Source organism: Bidens hawaiensis, unplaced genomic scaffold (genome assembly GCF_021521415.1).
Source record: "Bidens hawaiensis isolate Kalapana, Puna unplaced genomic scaffold, B.hawaiensis_p1.1 tig00005637_1, whole genome shotgun sequence".
Taxonomy (NCBI): Eukaryota; Viridiplantae; Streptophyta; class Magnoliopsida; order Asterales; family Asteraceae; genus Bidens; species Bidens hawaiensis.
In genome coordinates this window covers 459,577-484,353 of record NW_027491366.1, presented here as the reverse complement: position 1 = coordinate 484,353, position 24,777 = coordinate 459,577, and the positions used below count along the sequence as shown (strand labels likewise).

The following is a 24,777-nucleotide window of genomic DNA, read 5'->3' as shown; positions in this document are numbered from 1 at the left end:
AGCTGATTCGGCTAAATTAGAAATGGGTAGTATTTGATAGACTATAAGAGTATTTGAACAATAAAAAGTTTGTCAACCCCCGACAATCTTGATAAATTTTCCATGTAACTGATATTAGGACGACCAAGATATTCGGTTGAATTATTTAAGGAATTGGAAGCATCCATGATCATTGTTAGGTACGAATGTAAGATAAGATCCCTGCCGTCCAATTGTTAAAAGTTCATAAACTTCTAAAGGTAATTACATTTATTTTAAGTAATTTAAAAAGTAAATAAGAGACAGGTACTCATGACTTCATGAGTCGTGTGGCCTCTAAATGAACACAAATTGATTTTATGTACGTAGTTTTCATAAAATCCAAAACCTTATCAACTTAACCAACTCCACATTATTATTCTCAGCCGACATTGCTTTATGTCGACCTAGCTCCTTGTGCACGTGTACGGTTGTTTCCATGCCATGCATCTTCAATCCTCCACGTACCATCGTTTCATTAGCCATTTTCTCCTTATATAAACCCCCGTTACTCCCATCTTATTTCTCATCAACTTATTTCCTCATAAGTTAAAACAGTTATATTTCGGTTGTATACTTTGTATCTTCATATCACTTAACAAGTTTCTTTAATGGCTCAATACGGAGGCGAACAATACAGGAAGGAAGAGGGCAACCACAACCAACTTCATTCCACCACCACTGGCCATGAAATAGGAGCTACGGGAACCAACATCCACTCCACCACCGCTGGTCATGGCATCGGAGGCACCGGAGCCACCATCGGAACTGGAGGTGGTCATGGTTATGAAGAAGGGAAACACGGTCGCACCGGAGGGATCCTCCACCGTTCTGGGAGTGGCAGTTCTAGCTCTGTAAGTCAAGTAAATTAATAAGAAACCAGCTATGCACACCGTCTGACATATAATTTCACACTATTTCAAACACGCATCCAAGTAGAGCTTGGATGGTCACTTTGACAAAAAAAAGTTTAAAATTTGACTGTTCATGCTCGTAACACTTGTCCGATATTGACCAAATGACAGTTCTGATCAATAAATTTCAAATTAAGTTTAATTTCGTATGGTCAGATATTAATTGTTCAAACAGTCACTCATCATCATCATCGTACTCAGTATATCCCACCAATAGCAATGCTATGGTAGGGTCTGAGGAGGGTAAGATGTAGACAGCCTTACCTCTATCCCATAGGGATAGAGAGGCTGCTTCCGGTGAGACCCCCGGCTCGATAGTAGTTTTGCATCAAGCCTTGGACATAAGGCACATAGCACTCAATCATCGGGACACCGGCTGATCGGTGCATGTGCCCTTGTCTTTCGGCTATCAACGCCACCACATGATGCCTGATTAACCTTCCGTCACTTTTAACGTTATTTTCACGAGATTAGTAAAATAACGTTAAAATTAGTGCAATTTTACTTTTGCCCACCCGAGGGTTCACACATATATACATTATATGCGCGCACCGCAAGCAGGGCGTTGTTCAAACAGTCACTGTGACCAATAATTTTTAAAATTTGATTTTATTTTTCAAAACGGAGTTTTATGATACAAAATCAAATTAATGGACATGGTGTAGCTATATTATAAAGCCAATTTCAAGTCATACTTAACATCTAACTATTGTGAACTTGTGAATATTTTTTGTGTAGTCGGAGTCTGATGGAGAGGGAGGCAGAAGGAAGAAGAAAGGCGTGGCGGAGAAGATCAAGGAGAAGCTACCTGGCGGTGATCACGGCAATGAGCATAAGACTTCAGACACCGCCACCGTAGGCGGTGGTGGATATGGACATGTAGGAGAGGAAGGACATGAGAAGAAAGGACTGATGGACAAGATAAAGGAGAAGTTACCCGGGAGTCATTAGTGATCTTCCATGCATGTGTGATGTTGAATATATATATATGTATTTATCATGTATCATGTATATATACATGCATGCATGATGCTATAATAATATGCTTTGTACTTGGGTGTGTGATACGGCAAAGCAGGGTTTGTTGATGTACTTTCATATGTTTGGTTGTGGTTTGTGTTAATATATACAATGAAGTGAATTGTTATACACATATCTATATATGGTGTTGTATCATTTGATACTGTTTTCGTAGTGTTTAAACTAAACTAGATAACGCATTAAACTTGACTTCTGGTAGGTCTAGTGATAAAAGAGATCGGGTACGTACTAATAGTAGGACAACATAATAATTTATGAAGATGTGTACTAATAGTAGGACAACATAATGTGTATTTTAATTTTAGACCATGACAATACCAACATCAATGAAATTTAGTTTTATGATTTTATTAGTACGATTGACATCCCTCAAATTTAATTAATAATCCTTTGGTTCGAAAGAGACTGGAACCCAATAGACTAGGCCAACTCTTTCCCACTATTTAAATTATGTGTGGCGGAAGGTTACATAATGGAAGGATTTTCGACACGTCAGTAGATGTGTTATTTTCATTTTAGGGTGTGGTGGTGTTTGAGCAACCCCCCCCCCCCCCCCCCCCACCAATGAATAAAGTAATAATTTTTTTTAACTCCAACCGGCGACAAATTTATACCCCCACCCCCTTCTCAAACTTATCGTCAAGGGAGGGGGGAGGGTTGTAGCCCCTTATCTACGTGTCGCCTAATACGTTCACTCTTAGAGAGTGTTTGAGATTTCTTATTCAATTTCAAAAGTGTTTGTTGACTTATGACCAATTCATAATCTGATTCCCTCAAGCAGGTTGGGACCCGACCCGATTTAAAAAACATGTAAAAAAGACCCGTTTTTTAGTCCTGATCCAAACCGGTTTGATTGGGTTACGCCTTCTTACCTCCAAACCGGTTTTAAACCCGATCCAGTTACTTCCAAACCTGTTTTGAGTCCATGGGCTAACCAACCTGGGCCCGGTTTTAAACACGACCCACCTTCCGAACCCTAAATATCTCATAATATCATATGGGCATTTCCCCCAAAATGAATAATACAACCGCATTGGTAACTTCAAGTACTTGTACAACAACCGTCATCAATTCATCACTGTGGTTATCGATCTTTTCAATGTCATTGTGACAATTGCTGCCGGCTATTCTTATCATCCCACCTTGATCTATCAACCAAACTTAAATCTCTAATTGTTATTTCTTACACTCTTTACAATTCCTATTTTTAGCATGAAGCACATGATCGGTTTTTACCTCACCATATTTACAGGCAAGTTATTAGTAGTAATTAAGGGTTTTGTTTCTTTTTCATTTTGCAACATCTATTAATTAGTTAATAATTAATTTTTATATTTTCAGCCTTGCTTTATCAAATATGCAGTGTGGATTCAGTGACTGTACCCTCTACCAAATGCTATGTTCTTGACAATTCCAGTCACATTTATGATTTTGTATCCTACTTTTTATGTATTTAAACTAATTACACTTTTATTCAATGTTTTTGGAGTTAAATTTTGTTTTCTTTAAGATATTATTATGCAGAGTAACTGGACCGGATATCCGTTCGAGTATGAAGGAGTGGTAATGCCTTGTATATTCATAAGTCTTTCTGTTTGTTATTAGTTATATTGTTATAATCTGAGATTATTTGTTTCATGTTGATATTGGTTTCTTTTTGTTTAGAGTACCGACTGTGCAATTCGGTTCTGTAAAGATGTGGAAATTAGATCCCAAGCGGTACGCTGTAATACTTTATCTGATTATTTCCTTAAGTTTGACAGCAAAAGGTCGAACTTTGAATCTTTGGCAACTGTCTATATACTACTGCAGGGATATGTAGGTTTTGGCAGATTTGAGGGCTCCAACTATTTTGTTGCCGGTTCAGAACGTTATAATTTTGTTCAAGTAAGTGAAAGTTTGCGAATTCGTATATTTGTGGTTCTGAAATTAACGTTCTCCTATATATGTGTATATGTATAGAATCTGTGTGTGTATCTTTGGATTTAATTTGTTTATGCATCAGAAATTTTACAACGGTGATCTTCAAAAATGTGAAATAAGTCATGACAAAAGGGGACGCACGGCTCAGGTAATAAGCATGCTGTAGAAATGAACATATAATCTTATTAGCCTTTAAATCATAACTATAGTTTGTGTTGGTTTTGACTACTTATTCTTGTTTGAATCCAGTTGAACATCATATGTGGTGATTGCCCAAATGCACGGTGCAAAAGTATGTGAGTTTTTTTTGGATTTATTTTAGTTTTTTTGTGTCTGAGTTTAAAACGACTTGTAATGCTTTAGAAATGTTTATGGGGCCCATACTGATTACTATTGCATTTTCCCTTATTCAGCTGGACTTGGATGCGTATGCAATGTCACATTTGAGTCAGATTGCAGGTTTTTTTTTCTAGCAAAAAAAATTCTTGTTTTTCATGATTTAGGTTATACTTATTTTCTATCTTTGAGTGCAGAGTTATTGTTGAACTTGCAATTCCGTGTGAGAAACCGGGTCCACGAGTGTTTGAAGGATTCACAGTGGGTTTTCATCCACGGTCATGGGAAATTGTAAGATTTTATATTTTACATAATATTTCCTTTCTTTATCATTAGTTGGAAATTACATTATATAAATATTATTTATCATTAACATACTGCTAACACCTCGTAGGTATACAATGGCATGACACATTATGGTTATGAAAAGGCTTACAAGGACCACAGGTCTTGGCCCTAGGGGTCATAATTATTATTAAAACCATTAATTTCCATGTTTTTTTCTAAAAAATTCTTGCCTTTGTTTATTGCAGCTTTAATACGGACCAGAATCGTGTTTCTCTCTATATGACTGCGGTTGCTTCGCTTTCTCAATTAGTACAAAAACCAACCTATACGGTATATGCGTGTACATACACTAATTTTGATTTATATTGATTTGATTCAATTTTAAATTAGTTTCTTTTTGGTACATTTGCTAGGTTTCTCCAAAGAACGGTTTGGAGGTTACTTTGTCTGGCTCGGGAGCAACAGGGGATCCGCCTACAACTTTGTCTCCAACATTGTTGAATATTGATTGGAGATGTACACGATCATCTATTGCTATATTAGTATATTTTACTGTCTACATATTCTACATTCTGTTTCTTAAAATCATTCTGCATATTTCAGGTGAAACAACACGTGATGACCCGTATGAGGTTCAGCTAACTATACCAGTGGAGGGTTATGATCCCATCCAGTTTAGTCTCACAAAAATGTGCGGTAATGTTCGGTTTCTTGTGTTCCTCGATGCAAATATACCTTTGACGATTTAATTAATCCGAAGAACGATTTATTTTAATAATGCAGAATCTAAACAGAATGAAGCAGGAACGTCTACTAAAGGATGGGCGCTGTTTGGAATCTTTTCTTGCATGTAAGTAAATTTAGTTATTTTTCTTTAGACAATTCTTATATTTTCGATCAGTCACACATTTTATAAAATGGCAGATTCTTTGTGGTTTCAACATTGTTTTGCTGTGGTGGCTTTATTTACAAGACTCAAGTACAAAGACAGGTAGGCTATGCTATTTCTTCTTTTATAAAATTGTTTTCTTAACATATGTTTATTTTCTAATGATTGTTTTTGTTAAAATCAGCATGGAATTGATGCACTGCCGGGAATGACTATTTTATCTGCATGTTTGGAGACTGTAAGCGAACATTTTCATACTTGTATACATACATATAGTCTATATACTGTAAGTTTCATTGATTTTGATACAAACATTGTGCAGGTGAGTGGTAGTGCTGGTGGTTACATGCGGGCGGAGGACTTTAATGGTGCGTATGCAAGCCAAGCTTCATGGACTCGAGACCCAGATTCGGAGGCAGGGTCTTCAAGAACAAGTGAGAGAAGATATGGGACCTAATTAACCTTTTGCCATTGTCATCATTTCATGACTTCTACTGAAGTGTTTTTCACATGAGTAGTTTCCGGTATGACAGTCTTCTTTATATTCCTGTGTCCATCTGCTTCATTTTTGGAAAGGAGAACACTTGATATGTTGTGTTGTAGAAGAAGCAACTATGTGGTATATTTTGACATCTCATTGTATTCATATTTTTACAGTTCATATATTTGTGTAAAATGGATGTTCAAACAGTGACCTGTTAAGTTTTAATTTCTTTAGATTATAGTAACATCTGAGTTCATTATGTAATGGAGATCAATTTTACATTTAACATAGTTCATTCAGAGTCGAATTCATTAATACAACCTGTAAACACCCTAATACACATCACTTATATAACAACCATTATTACAACTAAGATAGTACGTGATCAAAAGTTCTTGATGAAATCAAGAATTATGTCGTTGATCTTCTGAGGTTTCTCTTGGTTGAGGAAATGACCGGTATCTTCCAGCAGAACAACTTGTCGAAGCAATGGCACGTCCGTCTTGAACCCGCTACCATGCACATACGTCTTCGCCCCTGGGGTAGTGTACACAGGATCTTTTTCCCCTACCACATATATCACGGGCACTCGTATTTGTACCCCTGCCCACGCAGCTGTAAGCTCCCAGTTCCTGTATTCAACAATATTCATATAATGTTATGGTCTAAATAACATGTAACATATTGTTGGTAAGGTGGTGTTTAAAGGTACGTACAGATCTAGGGCTCGGTAATAGTTCAATGGTCCTGTGAATCCTTTTTGTCGGAATTTTTGAACATTGTAATTAAGGTCTTCCTCGGACAACCAATGTGGCAATGGAGAAGGGGTGTTTTTGGAACCAAAGGGTTCGGACTTGGGAAGACGAATAGGCCCGGGTCTTGTTTCGTAATAGATGCTTAAAAGCACATGTTCTGTTCCGTAGCTCTTTATCTCGGCTTCCATTACTCCGGGTTCCTGCGAAATGGTTTTATTCCAAACTCATGACCAAGATAACATCATTATTAACTTTATATCAACGTTTTGACTTTATCATGTTGTCTTAAAAATCTTATCGAGCTTAAGCTCGTGAGTAGTTTTTCAAATTCGAACTTGACTCGTGATTTTACTCGACTATTATTTATTTTATTAAATAATGCATTAGTTAATTTTATCTACGTTTGTAAATATACTTTTTATATGTAAAATAATATATATCTATTTTATTTAATATTTTTATATTTTTATATTAACAATAAATTATATGTTTTATATATTAAATAAATATTGCACAAATAGCATGCTTGTTTAAGCTCATAAGCTTTACAAGTGAAGCTTGAGCTCTGATTCGTTTATTAGACAAGTTTGTTTTTAAGGCTTGGACCTCTATGAGGCTTAATTTAAGCAAATTTACTTTTAGACTTGGGCTAATTTCACAAGTTTGCTTTTAGGCTCGGTTTAATATGTTGGTTTTTAAGCAAAGCCAGTTTGCTTTTTAGTTCAGTCTCTTGCTCGTTTAAGGCCACCTGACTCGATTCGAGCTTTCAGCAAACTGATTTCAAGTACTTTGCATTCTAAACACAACTAAATTTTTGATTCGAAATTTAAGATGAGATGTATAGAAATTAGCCTGGAATCTGCAAATATAAAAGTCATCCCCAAAGACACTTTCCAAGGCCTCAACCGGCTTCTTCCATGTTTGCCTTGGGCTATAAGCCACCGACATGCACACATACGCCTTCACTTTATCCGGCCTAAACAGGCACAAGTACCACCCTACCATCGCCCCCCAATCCGTTGCCACCAGATACACCTGTTCCTCGCCCAGGGAGTCTATGAGTGCCACGACGTCTCCCACCAGGTGAAAGCAGGTGTAGTTGGTGGCAGAAGGGGGTGAGTCGGTGTCACCATAACCACGTAGGTCTGGTGCCACCGCATGGTAGCCCTGTTCCGCCACGGCTTGAATCTGGTGACGCCATGTGTACCAGAGCTCTGGGAAGCCGTGGAGGAACAGGACAACAGGGCCGGTGCCCTTCTCGGCGACATGCATGTTTATCCCATTAACTCTCACTGTCCTATGTTCGATGCTATCCATCAGTTGATTAAATTAACACACGTACATATGCAACAGATATCGTATAAATGAGGAGTGAATATATAGGGAGATATTGGATAGAGGTGAATGTGTAGAAGTGATAAGAGTTGTGTGTGTGAGACACGTAACTACATCCATGCATACGTTGCTAGCGAATTATATTAATGCTTTCCAAAATGTTTTATGATTTACTTTTTAAGATTTTTTTGAGATTAATCTTCAAAGGATTCCTCCATGCCTGTTTCTGAGAATCGATTAAAAATTTTGGGCCGAAAGTAAGTATAAATTCGGGCCTTTAAGTAAAATACAAATTTGATAACTCATATATAAAAATTAAATGATACGATGATAATTGTGATTTCGATAAACAAAACATAAATATTGTAGCAAAATAATCTAATTTAAATACCTAAACGAGACGTGACGCTCTCCTAACAATTTTTGAAGCAAAACTCTCGATCAATTCTTGATAATCTATATTAGTTATTTACTGTTAAAGTAATTATAAAAACTTAACAAAATAGTGAACATTAAACAATCAAAGTAGTTAATGTTAGTCGTGGAACCAAAACATTTCAATCAGAAGGTTACAAAACAAACATTTTTTATACTATAACTCAAACCTCTAGATTCACGTATCGTTGTCTAATAATCTTAGCATTTTTAACAAGGGCTTTGCTTGAATCGTTTTTACTGTAATATCCCTATCAATATGTCTCTAGCTAATTAAAAAAAATTCCTTAATTATATGTTTTGTTAAAAAGATAAAAAAAAGAACTAGAAAAAGTCAAATATATTTAATGCATTAAATGTAGATAGTAAAAAGTATTATTAATTATATATATTCTAGTAAAAACCAAAAGATAACTTAAACTCAATTTATCAATTTATAAAAAGAAATGTAAAACAAGAACTTTCAAAACAATCTAATAATTTATTAATATGAAATAGTGTGTATAATAAATTAGAGGGGTTATAGACCTTGAGGGGCTAAAAGCCCAAATCACATTTAATAAGATGAAAAAACATTTATTGCTTCTTCCTGCTAATGAAATAGAGATAACCAGATGACCATATAACCAGTTCAAAATGTCTCCGAACATCAAAAAAAAATAATAATAATTCATAATGCTTTCTGAAGAAACGTGGATCTACTCACTGGTAGCAGATCTACTTTCCTCGGGTGTGATTATACTATTTCACCGATGGTTCTTCTGGATCAATGTTCTTCCACCTACAAAATGAACAGCGCCGTTACTTACCCCTCAGAAAGGGACAGAGGGGTCCTCTTTGGGGTAACCCTCCGGCGTGAGAATAAGTATGTGTAGGAGAAGATGATAATCTGAGAGTGAGGGAATTGGAAGAGTATTGCTTAATAGCTGAATACTGTCTGTTACTCTGTATGATTATTCTGATTCTCTCTGTGTATGAGAAAGTAACTGACTAGGGATGCCTGTCAGTGAATGTAATTGAATATGCTTCAATGTGAATCAATGTGTGTCTTGTAACTGTGTACGTTATGATGTATTTATAGTGCTAGGGTTTCCACTGATTGAGCTGAGACCAAATTAGGGTTTTGTTGGCCTCCTCCAATCGATTTGCGCCACGTGTCCCAGGAGACACCTGGAGCTCTTTCATTGGTTATGATCACGTGGTAACCCATGAGTCATGCTGAGCTGTCCAACTTTCATTTAGCAGCTGTCAACATCAGCATATCCTTATTCCTTAAAAAGATGCCTTCTGGAAGGTTGTCTGACGTGCACAATCAAGGTTGCCCTAATCCTGATTTGGATAAGGACGAGGTCGATTATGTGCATGTGTGGTATGCGCCCATCCTGAGGATGCGCGAGGTCTTCTCTTTATTCTCACGCGCAGATATTTCATGCGCAGATGTGATATGCACGAGCATGTGATATGCGCCGCGCGCTAGTGCGCCGCGCGCATATGTGATGCAGGAGCATATGTGTGCCTGGGCAGATGATGCCTGAGCATGTTTTGTATGCGCCATGCGCATAGGTTTTGGCTTTGTGCCTTCATAATGTGTTTATCTTGTGGGTTGACCCACCTTGCTCGGTGTTGAGGCGGGTACATACCTCTTCAAGCCCCCCCAGTCTAATGTGTGTCTTATCTCGCGCGAGCGCGGTAAGATAGATATTAGACTTACTGATTAGGTGTTTTAAAAGGGGTTTTGTCGTTTTCTTGGTTGTTTCCATCATTGCGCGAAGTTCTATCCATTTGGTTGAAACGAATCGTCCATGTACGTGACGGTTGCTGACGTGGGTCAGTGATGGAGACGTGTCAGACTTTTCGTGTGCTCGAGGTGCTACAGTTGCCTTTCGTGTCCCCTCACAAGCTGTCAGGGACACGTGTCGCGCTCGTGTTGGCCAAGACCTGCGAGTGGGGGCGCGTGAACTCTGGCACCCGCCGTATTTTTCTTTTCGTGTCCTCTCATACAGTTGTCAGGGACACGTGTCGCGCTCGCGTTGGCTATTACCTGCGAGTGGGGGCGCGTGAAGTCCGTTCAGCACCCAAATTTCTCTCTCCTTGGCCTATAAAAGCCAGCCCTTGGAGTTCTTTATCCTTCATCTTCTTGTTTTCTCTTCTGATTTTTTCTTTCTTTGTCTTCTGAAATATCTGTTCTTCAGAAGTTTCCGTTGTTAGATTTGACAGTTGTATGTCTGATAGCTCGGACTCGTCGAACCTGTCGATCACCTCAATCGTCTCCCGAAAACGCCGTGTTAAATCCATAGTGATGTCGACGTTGAAGAAGAAAGGCAAGGGGAAGAAGGTTGCTGAGGGCTCATCGGAGGAGGTAAGGAGGACGATGGTGGTGAGGAGGTGGAATGAAATCCCCTGCAAATTGAGGCAGACTGATCTTGACAGCCTTATCGCCTCTCAGGGCTTTCCCACCCTGTTTGGCTGCATGTTGCCTGAGGCCGGGCAATCGGCGGCGGATCCGCCTGCCGGTTATATATCCCTATATTTCCATTTTTTCACCCACTGCAACCTTCGTCTCTCGATTACCAGGTTTGTGGGTGCACTGCTGCAGTTCTATGGGATTCATATATCCCAAGTCCATCCTTTTGGACTCGTGCGCATGACTCACTTTGAGTTCATGTGCAAATCCCAGCGCGAGGAGCCTACCCCTCGGCGCTTTCAATATTTTTATAAGGCCAAGATCCAAGACAATTGGATCTCTTTTATTCCTCGCAGTCAGAAGGTGAAGTGCTCCACTGTTTCATTCAAGAGCCTTCATGACTGGTCTGAGAGGTTCTTCTACATTAGGGCCGGTGTAATCCCCATCCGCATGACGATGCGCGCAATCGATTCTGAGCCGGCGGATGCGGATGTTATTAAGAACCCAACCGGCGCCTGGGTTAAGAAACTGACCGATGAACCATCCCCCGCGAAGAAAATTTGCGAGGAGGCGCTGGTGGGGGTCGGCATGAGTAAGCTATGGGCCGACAGCGCGCTTGAGCCCGTTATCCAAGTCGACGGGTTATGTAAGTTTATTTCATTGCTTTATTTCTTTTTCTGCGCGAACATAATTCTTTTTCTGATATCAGTTGACTTGTTTTTGCGCAGTCACCAAGGATTATATCCACGCCGCTTATGATGATCAAGTGGAGGGTGGCTCCGTCGCGCTTAGCGCTGGGGAGGTTGGTTTCCCTGATCGCTTCGATGACATGTTCATCCCAGTGGATCTGGAATTTGACTTTGATGGCGACGCGCCTGGTAAGCCTTCACACTTATGCTTATTCCTTGAGAATACCAAATTTTGCTAACACTTGTGTTGCATGTATTGTAGATGCGCTGGAGAACTACGAGCTGGAGCTCGCGGAGGAGGATGAGGAAGAGGAGGCGCCCCTACTAAAGCGCAAAGCTAAGGGGAAATCAGGCGCAGGGGGCAGTAAAAGACAAAATGAACAGCAGATCTACTTTCCTCGGGTGTGATTATACTATTTCACCGATGGTTCTTCTGGATCAATGTTCTTCCACCTACAAAATGAACAGCGCCGTTACTTACCCCTCAGAAAGGGACAGAGGGGTCCTCTTTGGGGTAACCCTCCGGCGTGAGTGTCACACCCGGCCCTGAACGGCGGAAACAGCCGGGCGCGCGCGAGTGGGGATTGATACTTAAGCACGGGCCATTGCAAACATTCAAGATAAGATTTTCATTGCGCATGAAATGTTTAATACAAATACATTACATTGTTTAAAAATTACATAAAATCATCCAAGTATAAAAACTGTTGAAGATTTCCACGCCATATCCCCTTGCGCGGCGAGAACAACCACGCGCATCGAAGGGATAGAACTAAAATCTTCCAAAAAGCTAGTTTTAGATGTTCAGCGTGAGGTGCTCTAAGTGTGACTCCATGCGCTACTTAGTTATCTCCTGAAAGACACGTAAAACATTTGACTCAGTATAAACTGAGTGAGTTCACAAGTTTTAGTAACTTGATAAATCGTATTGCATCATAATCGTGATAAAAATCATTCTAAAGCATAATTCTGATAGCATCATTATAACACATGCTTGGTAAAACATAGTTCTATCAACATATTCTGATAAAATCGTTCCGCGGGTTACGCGCGAACATTTCTGGGAACTGTGCTCGTCTGTGTAAGTGGCGCTGCCACTACGAGCGAAATAAGTAATACCGTCCCGCGGGTTGCGCGTGGACATTTCTGGAAAGCCGTGCTCGTCTGTGTAAGTGGCGCTGCCACTACGAGCGAATAATACCGTCCCGCGGGTTACGCGCAGACGTTGTGCCGGAAAACAAGGCGCTCGTCTGCGTAAGAGGAGCGACCTCTACGAGCGGGCTCAAACCCATAGTACTGCCCCATGACCATACTAGGCACTCGTCTGTGTAAGAGGTGCGACCCCTACGAGTGGGCGGATCAAACCAGCAGTCCCTACCCTTAGAGTTCCAATGGTAAAGTGATCACTTACTCGAATTCTGGCGCACATACATCGTAAACCAAAGATAACCGTTTGCATTGCTCATCATGAAACATAATTTAAACACAATCGTTTGCATAACTTGTAAGTATACCATGATAAATCGTAATTTAAGTACGTGTCCCTCGCCCCGAAAACAGTTTAAAAATAGTGAAAACAGTGAAAACAGGGGCTGTGAGACTCACCTGTGGTTCTTGTTAAGGGATTAATCGAGATTCGGGTTTTCTTGGTGTTGGCCTTTGAATTGAAGGTCTAGAATACGATTAAATAACAAGAGGTATATAAGAAATAGGAGAATATAAGGTTTGGAAAGTAGATCTCAAGTTTATAATCTTGGCTTACCTAGTAACTGGAACGGAATTGAAAATAACGAATGCTTGGGAGATGTTTAGTGCAAGTTTGCAGTTCTTAAGAGAGAAGTTTGAAGTGTGTTTGGGTGATAATTTAGGTTACATATTTATAGGCAACTCAAGGGAACACAATCCCTTGCTTTAGGGGATTGTAATCTTTTCATATCTAGGTGTAATGATGATCAAGTATGGAAATTATTATTGTTTATTTAAAAGTGGAGTAGTGGATAAAAGATTTGATTTGATTTGGTTTGGACATGCAGGTCTGGGGTTGGTGAGAATAGAGTGGCTGACAGTTGACTTTTCATGTTACAGTGTGCTTTTTCAGGTACTTTTGTCAGTGTACAGTAAAAAGTGGAAAATCTCTGAAACACGCTACTGTTTCCTTTTGGGCGGGAGTAATCTCCTTACATCTGGAGAATAGACTAAGTGTTCTGCGCGTATTACTTTGTGCGCATAGCTTTCTGCGTGAAGGACATTTCTTTGCTGCGGGTAGGTGCGTAACCTTCTCGCAGTTAGGGACATTGAGTTTCATTTGTAGATTCTCCAGGTGGTCTTGGTGTTTCAACATAGTGATCAGTTATGTTGAAGTCAATTCCATCTTGGAGCTTCAGACAAACTAGCTCTCAATGTTCCCGCCATGCGGGGAGGTTAGTTCCCCTTCCGCACGCGCATAGACGATTTGGGATGCACCCGCCTTAGCATCATGCGAGACGGTCAGCCCATTAGACAACATTAAGTTATAGAAACATAAAACCAATACACTCGCGCATGGCGCATATAACATATGCCCACGCAGGTTCTTAACATGGCGCGCTCGCGCAGGGCGCACATAATATGCCCGCGCTGACTAACATGGCGCGCTCGCGCAGGGCGCACATAACAAATGCACGCGCTGACCAACATGGCGCGCTCGCGCAGGGCGCACATAACAAATGCACGCGCTGACTAACATGGCGCGCTCGCGCAGGGCGCACATAACAAATGCACGCGCTGACTAACATGGCGCGCTCGCGCAGGGCGCACCTAACAAATGCACGCGCTGACTAACATGGCGCGCTCGCGCAGGGCGCATATAACATAATTACCTAATATTTAGGTTGATTACTTGGTTTAAGGGATTGGGAATTTACCGGGTGTCACATTCTCCCCCTGTTAAACGAATTTCGTCCCGAAATTTAGGAGACGTTGCTGGCAGAAGCCATGCTCTGAAAGAGGTGTGGGTGTTTCATGCGCATCTGGTCTTCTCTTTCCCAAGTGAATTCAGGCCCACGCCTCGAGTTCCATTGAACCTTTACTAACTTGATTCTGCTTCTGCGTAACTTTTGTTCTTTCCAATCGGTTACTGCTATAGGTTCTTCTACGAAGTGCAGCTGTTTGTCGATGTGAATCTTTTCCAACGGCAAAATCAACGTTTCGTCAGATAAGCACTTTTTGAGGTTGGACACATGAAACGTATCATGAACTCCACTGAGTTCGGCGGGTAAACGGAGTTTATAAGCAACCGGACCGATCCTTTCCAGGATCTCAAATGGTCCAATGTAGCGCGGATTCAACTTTCCTCGCTTGCCGAAACGGGGGACTCCTTTCCATGGAGAGACTTTCAAAAGTACTCTATCCCCTACTTGAAACTCCAACGGTTTCCTTCGCACATCTGCGTAGTTCTTCTGTCTGTCGCGCGCTGTCTTAAGGCGATCCCGTATCTGAAAAATCTTGTCTGTTGTTTCTTGGATCAATTCTGGACCAGTCATTTGCTTGTCACCCACTTCAGCCCAGCACAGTGGGGATCTACACTTGCGCCCATACAAAGCTTCAAACGGCGCAGCCTTGAGGCTTGTGTGATAACTGTTGTTGTAAGAAAATTCAACCAATGGGAGGTGAGTAGCCCAGCTACCTCCGAAATCGATTGCGCACGCGCGCAGCATATCTTCCAATGTCTGGATTGTTCGCTCGCTTTGTCCATCTGTTTGGGGATGATATGCCGTACTCATGTCAAGACGAGTACCTAAAGCCCCTTGTAACGATCTCCAAAATCTTGAGGTGAACCGACTATCTCTATCAGAAATGATGGACACCGGGACTCCATGTTTTGAAACTACTTCTCGAATATACAATCGGGCTAACTTTTCCATCTTATCGGTTTCCTTGATCGGCAGGAAGTGTGCTGATTTAGTTAGCCGATCTACAATAACCCAGATCGTGTCGTAGCCCCCAGGTGTCCTTGGCAGTTTGGTGATGAAGTCCATAGAGATTTGTTCCCACTTCCACATGGGAATTTCTGGCTGTTGAAGCAACCCTGATGGTTTCTGGTATTCAGCCTTCACCTTCGAACACGTCAGGCATTTACTGACATACGTCGCGATGGCGCCTTTAAGATTGGGCCACCAATACAGCGCTTTAACATCTTGGTACATCTTGTCTGCGCCAGGATGTACGGAATACCGCGTTTTGTGAGCTTCGTTTAATACTTGCTCGCGCAATCCTCCCCTGAGAGGGACCCATATGCGGTTAGCAAAATATCGAGTGTCGTTCTCTTTGATCTCCAAATTCTTAATCATACCCCCAAGGGATTCGTTTCTAACAAACTCTGGTTTCAAGGCTTCTTGCTGAGCGTCTCGGATGCGGGTAGAGAGATCTGCGTGAATGGTCAACCTTAGAGCCTTGACTCGTAGCGTTTTTATTCGCTCCTTCCTACTTAGCGCGTCTGCTACTACATTCGCCTTTCCAGGATGATACTTTATTTCACAATCATAATCATTCAACAATTCAACCCATCTTCGTTGCCTCATGTTTAAATCCTTTTGATCAAATATATGTTGAAGGCTCTTGTGATCCGTAAAGATTATACACTTTGTACCATAGAGGTAATGGCGCCAAATCTTTAGCGCGAAGACAACCGCTCCAAGTTCCAGATCATGCGTTGTGTAGTTCTTTTCATTGGTCTTGAGTTGGCGCGAGGCATACGCTATGACTTTGTCTCGCTGCATAAGGACACATCCAAGTCCCTGATGTGAAGCGTCGTAGTAAACGACGATGTCATCCGTCCCCTCGGGCAGAGACAGAATTGGCGCACTACATAACTTCTGTTTTAACATTTGAAATGCTGTTTCCTGATTTTCGCCCCAAACAAACTTCTTGTCTTTCTGAGTTAGCGCGGTCAGTGGTAGAGCTATCTTGGAGAAGTTCTCAATGAAGCGTCGATAGTAGCCAGCTAGTCCTAGGAATTGCCTCACCTCAGTTGGGGTTTTTGGCGCTTCCCAGTTTTCGATGGCCTTGACTTTGGAAGGATCAACGTGTATTCCTTTCTCGTTTACAACGTGACCGAGAAAGTGAACTTCTCTAAGCCAAAACTCACATTTGGAAAACTTCGCATACAACTTTTCTTTCCTCAACAATTCCAAAATCAATCTCAGGTGTTGCTCATGCTCGGCCTTGGTCCGAGAGTAAATCAGAATATCATCTATAAACACAATCACAAACTTGTCCAAGTATGGTTTGCACACGCGGTTCATCAGATCCATGAATACAGCCGGCGCATTAGTTAGCCCGAAAGGCATCACTAAGAACTCATAATGGCCGTATCTAGTTCGGAAGGCTGTTTTCGGCACATCTTCCTCATGGACCCTAAGTTGGTGGTATCCTGACCGTAGATCTATCTTCGAATAATAACTGGATCCCTGTAACTGGTCAAATAAATCGTCAATCCTCGGTAAGGGGTACCGATTCTTGACTGTCAGCTTGTTCAGCTCCCTGTAGTCAATACACATCCGGAAGGAACCATCCTTCTTCTTAACAAACAGTACTGGAGCTCCCCAAGGTGAAAAGCTTGGGCGTATGAAACCCTTATCCAATAGTTCCTGTAACTGATTGGATAGTTCTTGCATCTCAGATGGAGCTAATCGATAAGGCGCTCGAGCTACTGGCGCAGCTCCTGGGACTAAATCAATACGAAATTCGACTTGTCGCGGCGGCGGTAATCCGGGCAAATCTTTAGGAAAAACTTCTGGAAATTCGCGCACTACTGGTAAGTCTTCAATTCTTCGCTCATCTCCTTTATTTTCTACTACATGCGCCAGGATGGCGTAGCACCCTTTCCTTAGGCACTTGCGCGCCTTTAGGCACGAAATCAGTTTCGTCGCAACTCCCCTTCTTTCCCCTTGAATTACCAAGGTTTCTTCGTTCAACAGTGGGATCCGAACCTGCTTCTCATGGCAAATAACCTCTGCGTGGTTCTCGACTAACCAATCCATACCTACCACAATGTCAAAACTTCCCAAGTCTATTGGCAACAAGTTAATATTGAACCCGTGACCTCCCATGACTATAACACATTGTTCAGTTCTTTCGTTCGCGCATAACTGCCTACCATTGGCTAGTTCTATAGTATAAGGCGTGTCTAGCCTACTGGTTGCTAAGCCTAGGGAGTTTTTAAACTCAGCAGATATAAAACTTAGGTCAGCGCCAGTATCAAATAAGACAGATGCAAAATGGCCGTTAAGCAAAAACGTACCGGTTACCACATTCGGCTCTTCTTTAGCTTCGCCCGCGCCGATCACAAAAGCTCTCCCGCGAGCTTGGTTTCCCTTTTGCGGGCAATCCCGACTAAAATGCCCTGGCTTCCCGCATGCGTAGCAGTTGTCGCTCGCTCCAGCTTCTCTGATACGGCAATTCACCGTCTTGTGCCCTGGCCTGTTACATTTGGCGCACGTGACGCTCGCGCATTCACCCTCGTGGTGAAACTTGCATTTGTTGCACCATGGGTAAGGCCCGCTGTATCCTTTCTTTGATGGCTCCGTGGCTTGGATCGCGTAAACCCTTGCGCTTTCCTGCTTCTTGAACGGTGGCTGCTTGGAGTCGGACCCTCGGTGGTGAGAGTTCCATTTCCTCTTGGAGTCAGAGGTTCGCTGCTCGTTTCCGCGCGTAGTCAACATACCCGCACGGACCGTATCCCTCGTAAGGGTGATGGCCCGCGCTACCGCCTCATCAAAGGTTGGAGGCGCTGCGGCGTTGAGCGGAACCCTAACAACAGGAGGTAACCCAAAAATATACCTCTCGATCTTCTTTTCCTCCGTGTTTGCCATGTCTGGCACCAACTGGCAAAGCTCGTTGAACCGGTTGTTGTAGGCGTCGATATCCGTTCCTACCATGGTGTGGTTCCAGAATTCCTGTTGCAGACTCTGGATTTCTGCGCGAAAGCAGAACTTTCTCATCAACATTTCCTTCAGTTCTTCCCAGGTCTTGTGAAGAGCAACTTCTCGCCCCAAAGTCTTCACTTGAAGCTTCCACCAAGACGAAGCTGCTTCTTGGAACATGCATGTCGCGTAAAGGACCTTCTGGTTCTCACTACATCTGCTAATGGAGAGAACTGTCTCCATCTTGTCAATCCAGTTGTAGAGCCCAATGGCCCCTTCGGTACCCTTGAATGGCCAAGGCCTACAGGCCATAAATGTCTTATAGGAGCACCCTTTGTCCAAGGCTCCTGATTCGGGTTCTGGGGTCTCGTTCTGCCGACCCTGACTTGATTCGGCCTTGCTGGCCTCATGTGTCGCAATCGCCTGCGCGATTATTTCCGCGAGTTCCTCGGGTGTCATGGTAATTCCCTTGGCTCTGGTTGGAGGCATTCTCACTTTAAAGGAGAATGAAAATATGTTAAACTTAGCGCATGTACTCTGAGCACATAATGTTCTTTATCTTTATTCACTAGACACTGTGTGACCCGTGTTCCTAAGTGTGTGTATAGTTTCTTTTGAAAATATTTTCTTTGAAAAATATTTCATGCGATTCCCCAACGGTTATAGTCTAGGTTAAAACTTCTTTTCCTAGTTCGCTATAACCAGTGCTCTGATACCAATCTGTCACACCCGGCCCTGAACGGCGGAAACAGCCGGGCGCGCGCGAGTGGGGATTGATACTTAAGCACGGGCCATTGCAAACATTCAAGATAAGATTTTCATTGCGCATGAAATGTTTAATACAAATACATTACATTGTTTAAAAATTACATAAAATCATCCAAGTATAAAAACTGTTGAAGATTTCCACGCCATATCCCCTTGCGCGGCGAGAACAACCACGCGCATCGAAGGGATAGAACTAAAATCTTCCAAAAAGCTAGTTTTAGATGTTCAGCGTGAGGTGCTCTAAGTGTGACTCCATGCGCTACTTAGTTATCTCCTGAAAGACACGTAAAACATTTGAATCAGTATAAACTGAGTGAGTTCACAAGTTTTAGTAACTTGATAAATCGTATTGCATCATAATCGTGATAAAAATCATTCTAAAGCATAATTCTGATAGCATCATTATAACACATGCTTGGTAAAACATAGTTCTATCAACATATTCTGATAAAATCGTTCCGCGGGTTACGCTGCGAACATTTCTGGGAACTGTGCTCGTCTGTGTAAGTGGCGCTGCCACTACGAGCGAAATAAGTAATACCGTCCCGCGGGTTGCGCGTGGACATTTCTGGAAAGCCGTGCTCGTCTGTGTAAGTGGCGCTGCCACTACGAGCGAATAATACCGTCCCGCGGGTTACGCGCAGACGTTGTGCCGGAAAACAAGGCGCTCGTCTGCGTAAGAGGAGCGACCTCTACGAGCGGGCTCAAACCCATAGTACTGCCCCATGACCATACTAGGCACTCGTCTGTGTAAGAGGTGCGACCCCTACGAGTGGGCGGATCAAACCAGCAGTCCCTACCCTTAGAGTTCCAATGGTAAAGTGATCACTTACTCGAATTCTGGCGCACATACATCGTAAACCAAAGATAACCGTTTGCATTGCTCATCATGAAACATAATTTAAACACAATCGTTTGCATAACTTGTAAGTATACCATGATAAATCGTAATTTAAGTACGTGTCCCTCGCCCCGAAAACAGTTTAAAAATAGTGAAAACAGTGAAAACAGGGGCTGTGAGACTCACCTGTGGTTCTTGTTAAGGGATTAATCGAGATTCGGGTTTTCTTGGTGTTGGCCTTTGAATTGAAGGTCTAGAATACGATTAAATAACAAGAGGTATATAAGAAATAGGAGAATATAAGGTTTGGAAAGTAGATCTCAAGTTTATAATCTTGGCTTACCTAGTAACTGGAACGGAATTGAAAATAACGGATGCTTGGGAGATGTTTAGTGCAAGTTTGCAGTTCTTAAGAGAGAAGTTTGAAGTGTGTTTGGGTGATAATTTAGGTTACATATTTATAGGCAACTCAAGGGAACACAATCCCTTGCTTTAGGGGATTGTAATCTTTTCATATCTAGGTGTAATGATGATCAAGTATGGAAATTATTATTGTTTATTTAAAAGTGGAGTAGTGGATAAAAGATTTGATTTGATTTGGTTTGCACATGCAGGTCTGGGGTTGGTGAGAATAGGGTGGCTGACAGTTGACTTTTCATGTTACAGTGTGCTTTTTCAGGTACTTTTGTCAGTGTACAGTAAAAAGTGGAAAATCTCTGAAACACGCTACTGTTTCCTTTTGGGCGGGAGTAATCTCCTTACATCTGGAGAATAGACTAAGTGTTCTGCGCGTATTACTTTGTGCGCATAGCTTTCTGCGTGAAGGACATTTCTTTGCTGCGGGTAGGTGCGTAACCTTCTCGCAGTTAGGGACATTGAGTTTCATTTGTAGATTCTCCAGGTGGTCTTGGTGTTTCAACATAGTGATCAGTTATGTTGAAGTCAATTCCATCTTGGAGCTTCAGACAAACTAGCTCTCAATGTTCCCGCCATGCGGGGAGGTTAGTTCCCCTTCCGCACGCGCATAGACGATTTGGGATGCACCCGCCTTAGCATCATGCGAGACGGTCAGCCCATTAGACAACATTAAGTTATAGAAACATAAAACCAATACACTCGCGCATGGCGCATATAACATATGCCCACGCAGGTTCTTAACATGGCGCGCTCGCGCAGGGCGCACATAATATGCCCGCGCTGACTAACATGGCGCGCTCGCGCAGGGCGCACATAACAAATGCACGCGCTGACCAACATGGCGCGCTCGCGCAGGGCGCACATAACAAATGCACGCGCTGACTAACATGGCGCGCTCGCGCAGGGCGCACATAACAAATGCACGCGCTGACTAACATGGCGCGCTCGCGCAGGGCGCACCTAACAAATGCACGCGCTGACTAACATGGCGCGCTCGCGCAGGGCGCATATAACATAATTACCTAATATTTAGGTTGATTACTTGGTTTAAGGGATTGGGAATTTACCGGGTGTCACATTCTCCCTCTGTTAAACGAATTTCGTCCCGAAATTTAGGAGACGTTGCTGGCAGAAGCCATGCTCTGAAAGAGGTGTGGGTGTTTCATGCGCATCTGGTCTTCTCTTTCCCAAGTGAATTCAGGCCCACGCCTCGAGTTCCATTGAACCTTTACTAACTTGATTCTGCTTCTGCGTAACTTTTGTTCTTTCCAATCGGTTACTGCTATAGGTTCTTCTACGAAGTGCAGCTGTTTGTCGATGTGAATCTTTTCCAACGGCAAAATCAACGTTTCGTCAGATAAGCACTTTTTGAGGTTGGACACATGAAACGTATCATGAACTCCACTGAGTTCGGCGGGTAAACGGAGTTTATAAGCAACCGGACCGATCCTTTCCAGGATCTCAAATGGTCCAATGTAGCGCGGATTCAACTTTCCTCGCTTGCCGAAACGGGGGACTCCTTTCCATGGAGAGACTTTCAAAAGTACTCTATCCCCTACTTGAAACTCCAACGGTTTCCTTCGCACATCTGCGTAGTTCTTCTGTCTGTCGCGCGCTGTCTTAAGGCGATCCCGTATCTGAAAAATCTTGTCTGTTGTTTCTTGGATCAATTCTGGACCAGTCATTTGCTTGTCACCCACTTCAGCCCAGCACAGTGGGGATCTACACTTGCGCCCATACAAAGCTTCAAACGGCGCAGCCTTGAGGCTTGTGTGATAACTGTTGTTGTAAGAAAATTCAACCAATGGGAGGTGAGTAGCCCAGCTACCTCCGAAATCGATTGCGCACGCGCGCAGCATATCTTCCAATGTCTGGATTGTTCGCTCGCTTTGTCCATCTGTTTGGGGATGATATGCCGTACTCATGTCAAGACGAGTACCTAAAGCCCCTTGTAACGATCTCCAAAATCTTGAGGTGAACCGACTATCTCTATCAGAAATGATGGACACCGGGACTCCATGTTTTGAAACTACTTCTCGAATATACAATCGGGCTAACTTTTCCATCTTATCGGTTTCCTTGATCGGCAGGAAGTGTGCTGATTTAGTTAGCCGATTTACAATAACCCAGATCGTGTCGTAGCCCCCAGGTGTCCTTGGCAGTTTGGTGATGAAGTCCATAGAGATTTGTTCCCACTTCCACATGGGAATTTCTGGCTGTTGAAGCAACCCTGATGGTTTCTGGTATTCAGCCTTCACCTTCGAACACGTCAGGCATTTACTGACATACGTCGCGATGGCGCCTTTAAGATTGGGCCACCAATACAGCGCTTTAACATCTTGGTACATCTTGTCTGCGCCAGGATGTACGGAATACCGCGTTTTGTGAGCTTCGTTTAATACTTGCTCGCGCAATCCTCCCCTGAGAGGGACCCATATGCGGTTAGCAAAATATCGAGTGTCGTTCTCTTTGATCTCCAAATTCTTAATCATACCCCCAAGGGATTCGTTTCTAACAAACTCTGGTTTCAAGGCTTCTTGCTGAGCGTCTCGGATGCGGGTAGAGAGATCTGCGTGAATGGTCAACCTTAGAGCCTTGACTCGTAGCGTTTTTATTCGCTCCTTCCTACTTAGCGCGTCTGCTACTACATTCGCCTTTCCAGGATGATACTTTATTTCACAATCATAATCATTCAACAATTCAACCCATCTTCGTTGCCTCATGTTTAAATCCTTTTGATCAAATATATGTTGAAGGCTCTTGTGATCCGTAAGGATTATACACTTTGTACCATAGAGGTAATGGCGCCAAATCTTTAGCGCGAAGACAACCGCTCCAAGTTCCAGATCATGCGTTGTGTAGTTCTTTTCATTGGTCTTGAGTTGGCGCGAGGCATACGCTATGACTTTGTCTCGCTGCATAAGGACACATCCAAGTCCCTGATGTGAAGCGTCGTAGTAAACGACGATGTCATCCGTCCCCTCGGGCAGAGACAGAATTGGCGCACTACATAACTTCTGTTTTAACATTTGAAATGCTGTTTCCTGATTTTCGCCCCAAACAAACTTCTTGTCTTTCTGAGTTAGCGCGGTCAGTGGTAGAGCTATCTTGGAGAAGTTCTCAATGAAGCGTCGATAGTAGCCAGCTAGTCCTAGGAATTGCCTCACCTCAGTTGGGGTTTTTGGCGCTTCCCAGTTTTCGATGGCCTTGACTTTGGAAGGATCAACGTGTATTCCTTTCTCGTTTACAACGTGACCGAGAAAGTGAACTTCTCTAAGCCAAAACTCACATTTGGAAAACTTCGCATACAACTTTTCTTTCCTCAACAATTCCAAAATCAATCTCAGGTGTTGCTCATGCTCGGCCTTGGTCCGAGAGTAAATCAGAATATCATCTATAAACACAATCACAAACTTGTCCAAGTATGGTTTGCACACGCGGTTCATCAGATCCATGAATACAGCCGGCGCATTAGTTAGCCCGAAAGGCATCACTAAGAACTCATAATGGCCGTATCTAGTTCGGAAGGCTGTTTTCGGCACATCTTCCTCATGGACCCTAAGTTGGTGGTATCCTGACCGTAGATCTATCTTCGAATAATAACTGGATCCCTGTAACTGGTCAAATAAATCGTCAATCCTCGGTAAGGGGTACCGATTCTTGACTGTCAGCTTGTTCAGCTCCCTGTAGTCAATACACATCCGGAAGGAACCATCCTTCTTCTTAACAAACAGTACTGGAGCTCCCCAAGGTGAAAAGCTTGGGCGTATGAAACCCTTATCCAATAGTTCCTGTAACTGATTGGATAGTTCTTGCATCTCAGATGGAGCTAATCGATAAGGCGCTCGAGCTACTGGCGCAGCTCCTGGGACTAAATCAATACGAAATTCGACTTGTCGCGGCGGCGGTAATCCGGGCAAATCTTTAGGAAAAACTTCTGGAAATTCGCGCACTACTGGTAAGTCTTCAATTCTTCGCTCATCTCCTTTCTTTTCTACTACATGCGCCAGGATGGCGTAGCACCCTTTCCTTAGGCACTTGCGCGCCTTTAGGCACGAAATCAGTTTCGTCGCAACTCCCCTTCTTTCCCCTTGAATTACCAAGGTTTCTTCGTTCAACAGTGGGATCCGAACCTGCTTCTCATGGCAAATAACCTCTGCGTGGTTCTCGACTAACCAATCCATACCTACCACAATGTCAAAACTTCCCAAGTCTATTGGCAACAAGTTAATATTGAACCCGTGACCTCCCATGACTATAACACATTGTTCAGTTCTTTCGTTCGCGCATAACTGCCTACCATTGGCTAGTTCTATAGTATAAGGCGTGTCTAGCCTA

At 42.6% G+C, this 24,777-nt stretch overlaps 3 protein-coding genes across 4 annotated transcripts; 2 read left to right on the top strand and 1 right to left on the bottom strand.

Annotated features, from left to right (window-relative positions):
• Window positions 1-416: 416 nt before the first annotated feature.
• LOC143630274 (uncharacterized) lies at window positions 417-2,077 on the top strand. Its single transcript, XM_077099334.1, has 2 exons — window positions 417-872; window positions 1,671-2,077. Exons 1-2 carry the CDS (start codon window positions 630-632, stop codon window positions 1,881-1,883), a joined length of 456 nt encoding a protein of 151 aa, XP_076955449.1. The 5' UTR covers window positions 417-629; the 3' UTR covers window positions 1,884-2,077.
• A 1,233-nt stretch (window positions 2,078-3,310) lies between these two features.
• Window positions 3,311-6,054, top strand: LOC143630325 (uncharacterized). Of its 2 annotated transcripts, XM_077099379.1 has the most exons (15): window positions 3,311-3,536; window positions 3,639-3,692; window positions 3,786-3,860; window positions 3,979-4,044; window positions 4,146-4,188; window positions 4,310-4,355; window positions 4,430-4,523; window positions 4,627-4,679; window positions 4,766-4,850; window positions 4,934-5,036; window positions 5,124-5,216; window positions 5,304-5,370; window positions 5,445-5,511; window positions 5,594-5,647; window positions 5,732-6,053. In XM_077099379.1, the coding sequence occupies exons 1-15, from the start codon at window positions 3,492-3,494 to the stop codon at window positions 5,864-5,866; spliced, it is 1,080 nt and encodes a 359-aa protein (XP_076955494.1). In that variant the 5' UTR covers window positions 3,311-3,491; the 3' UTR covers window positions 5,867-6,053. The 2 variants fall into 2 exon arrangements, with proteins under 2 accessions (XP_076955494.1, XP_076955493.1); XM_077099378.1 differs by having other exon boundaries at window positions 5,594-6,054.
• Window positions 6,055-6,133: 79 nt separating this feature from the next.
• LOC143630326 (epoxide hydrolase 1-like) lies at window positions 6,134-8,000 on the bottom strand. Its single transcript, XM_077099380.1, has 3 exons — window positions 7,501-8,000; window positions 6,610-6,848; window positions 6,134-6,525 (listed from the first exon to the last, which is right to left on the bottom strand). The coding sequence occupies exons 1-3, from the start codon at window positions 7,963-7,965 to the stop codon at window positions 6,279-6,281; spliced, it is 951 nt and encodes a 316-aa protein (XP_076955495.1). The 5' UTR covers window positions 7,966-8,000; the 3' UTR covers window positions 6,134-6,278.
• Window positions 8,001-24,777: the final 16,777 nt, after the last annotated feature.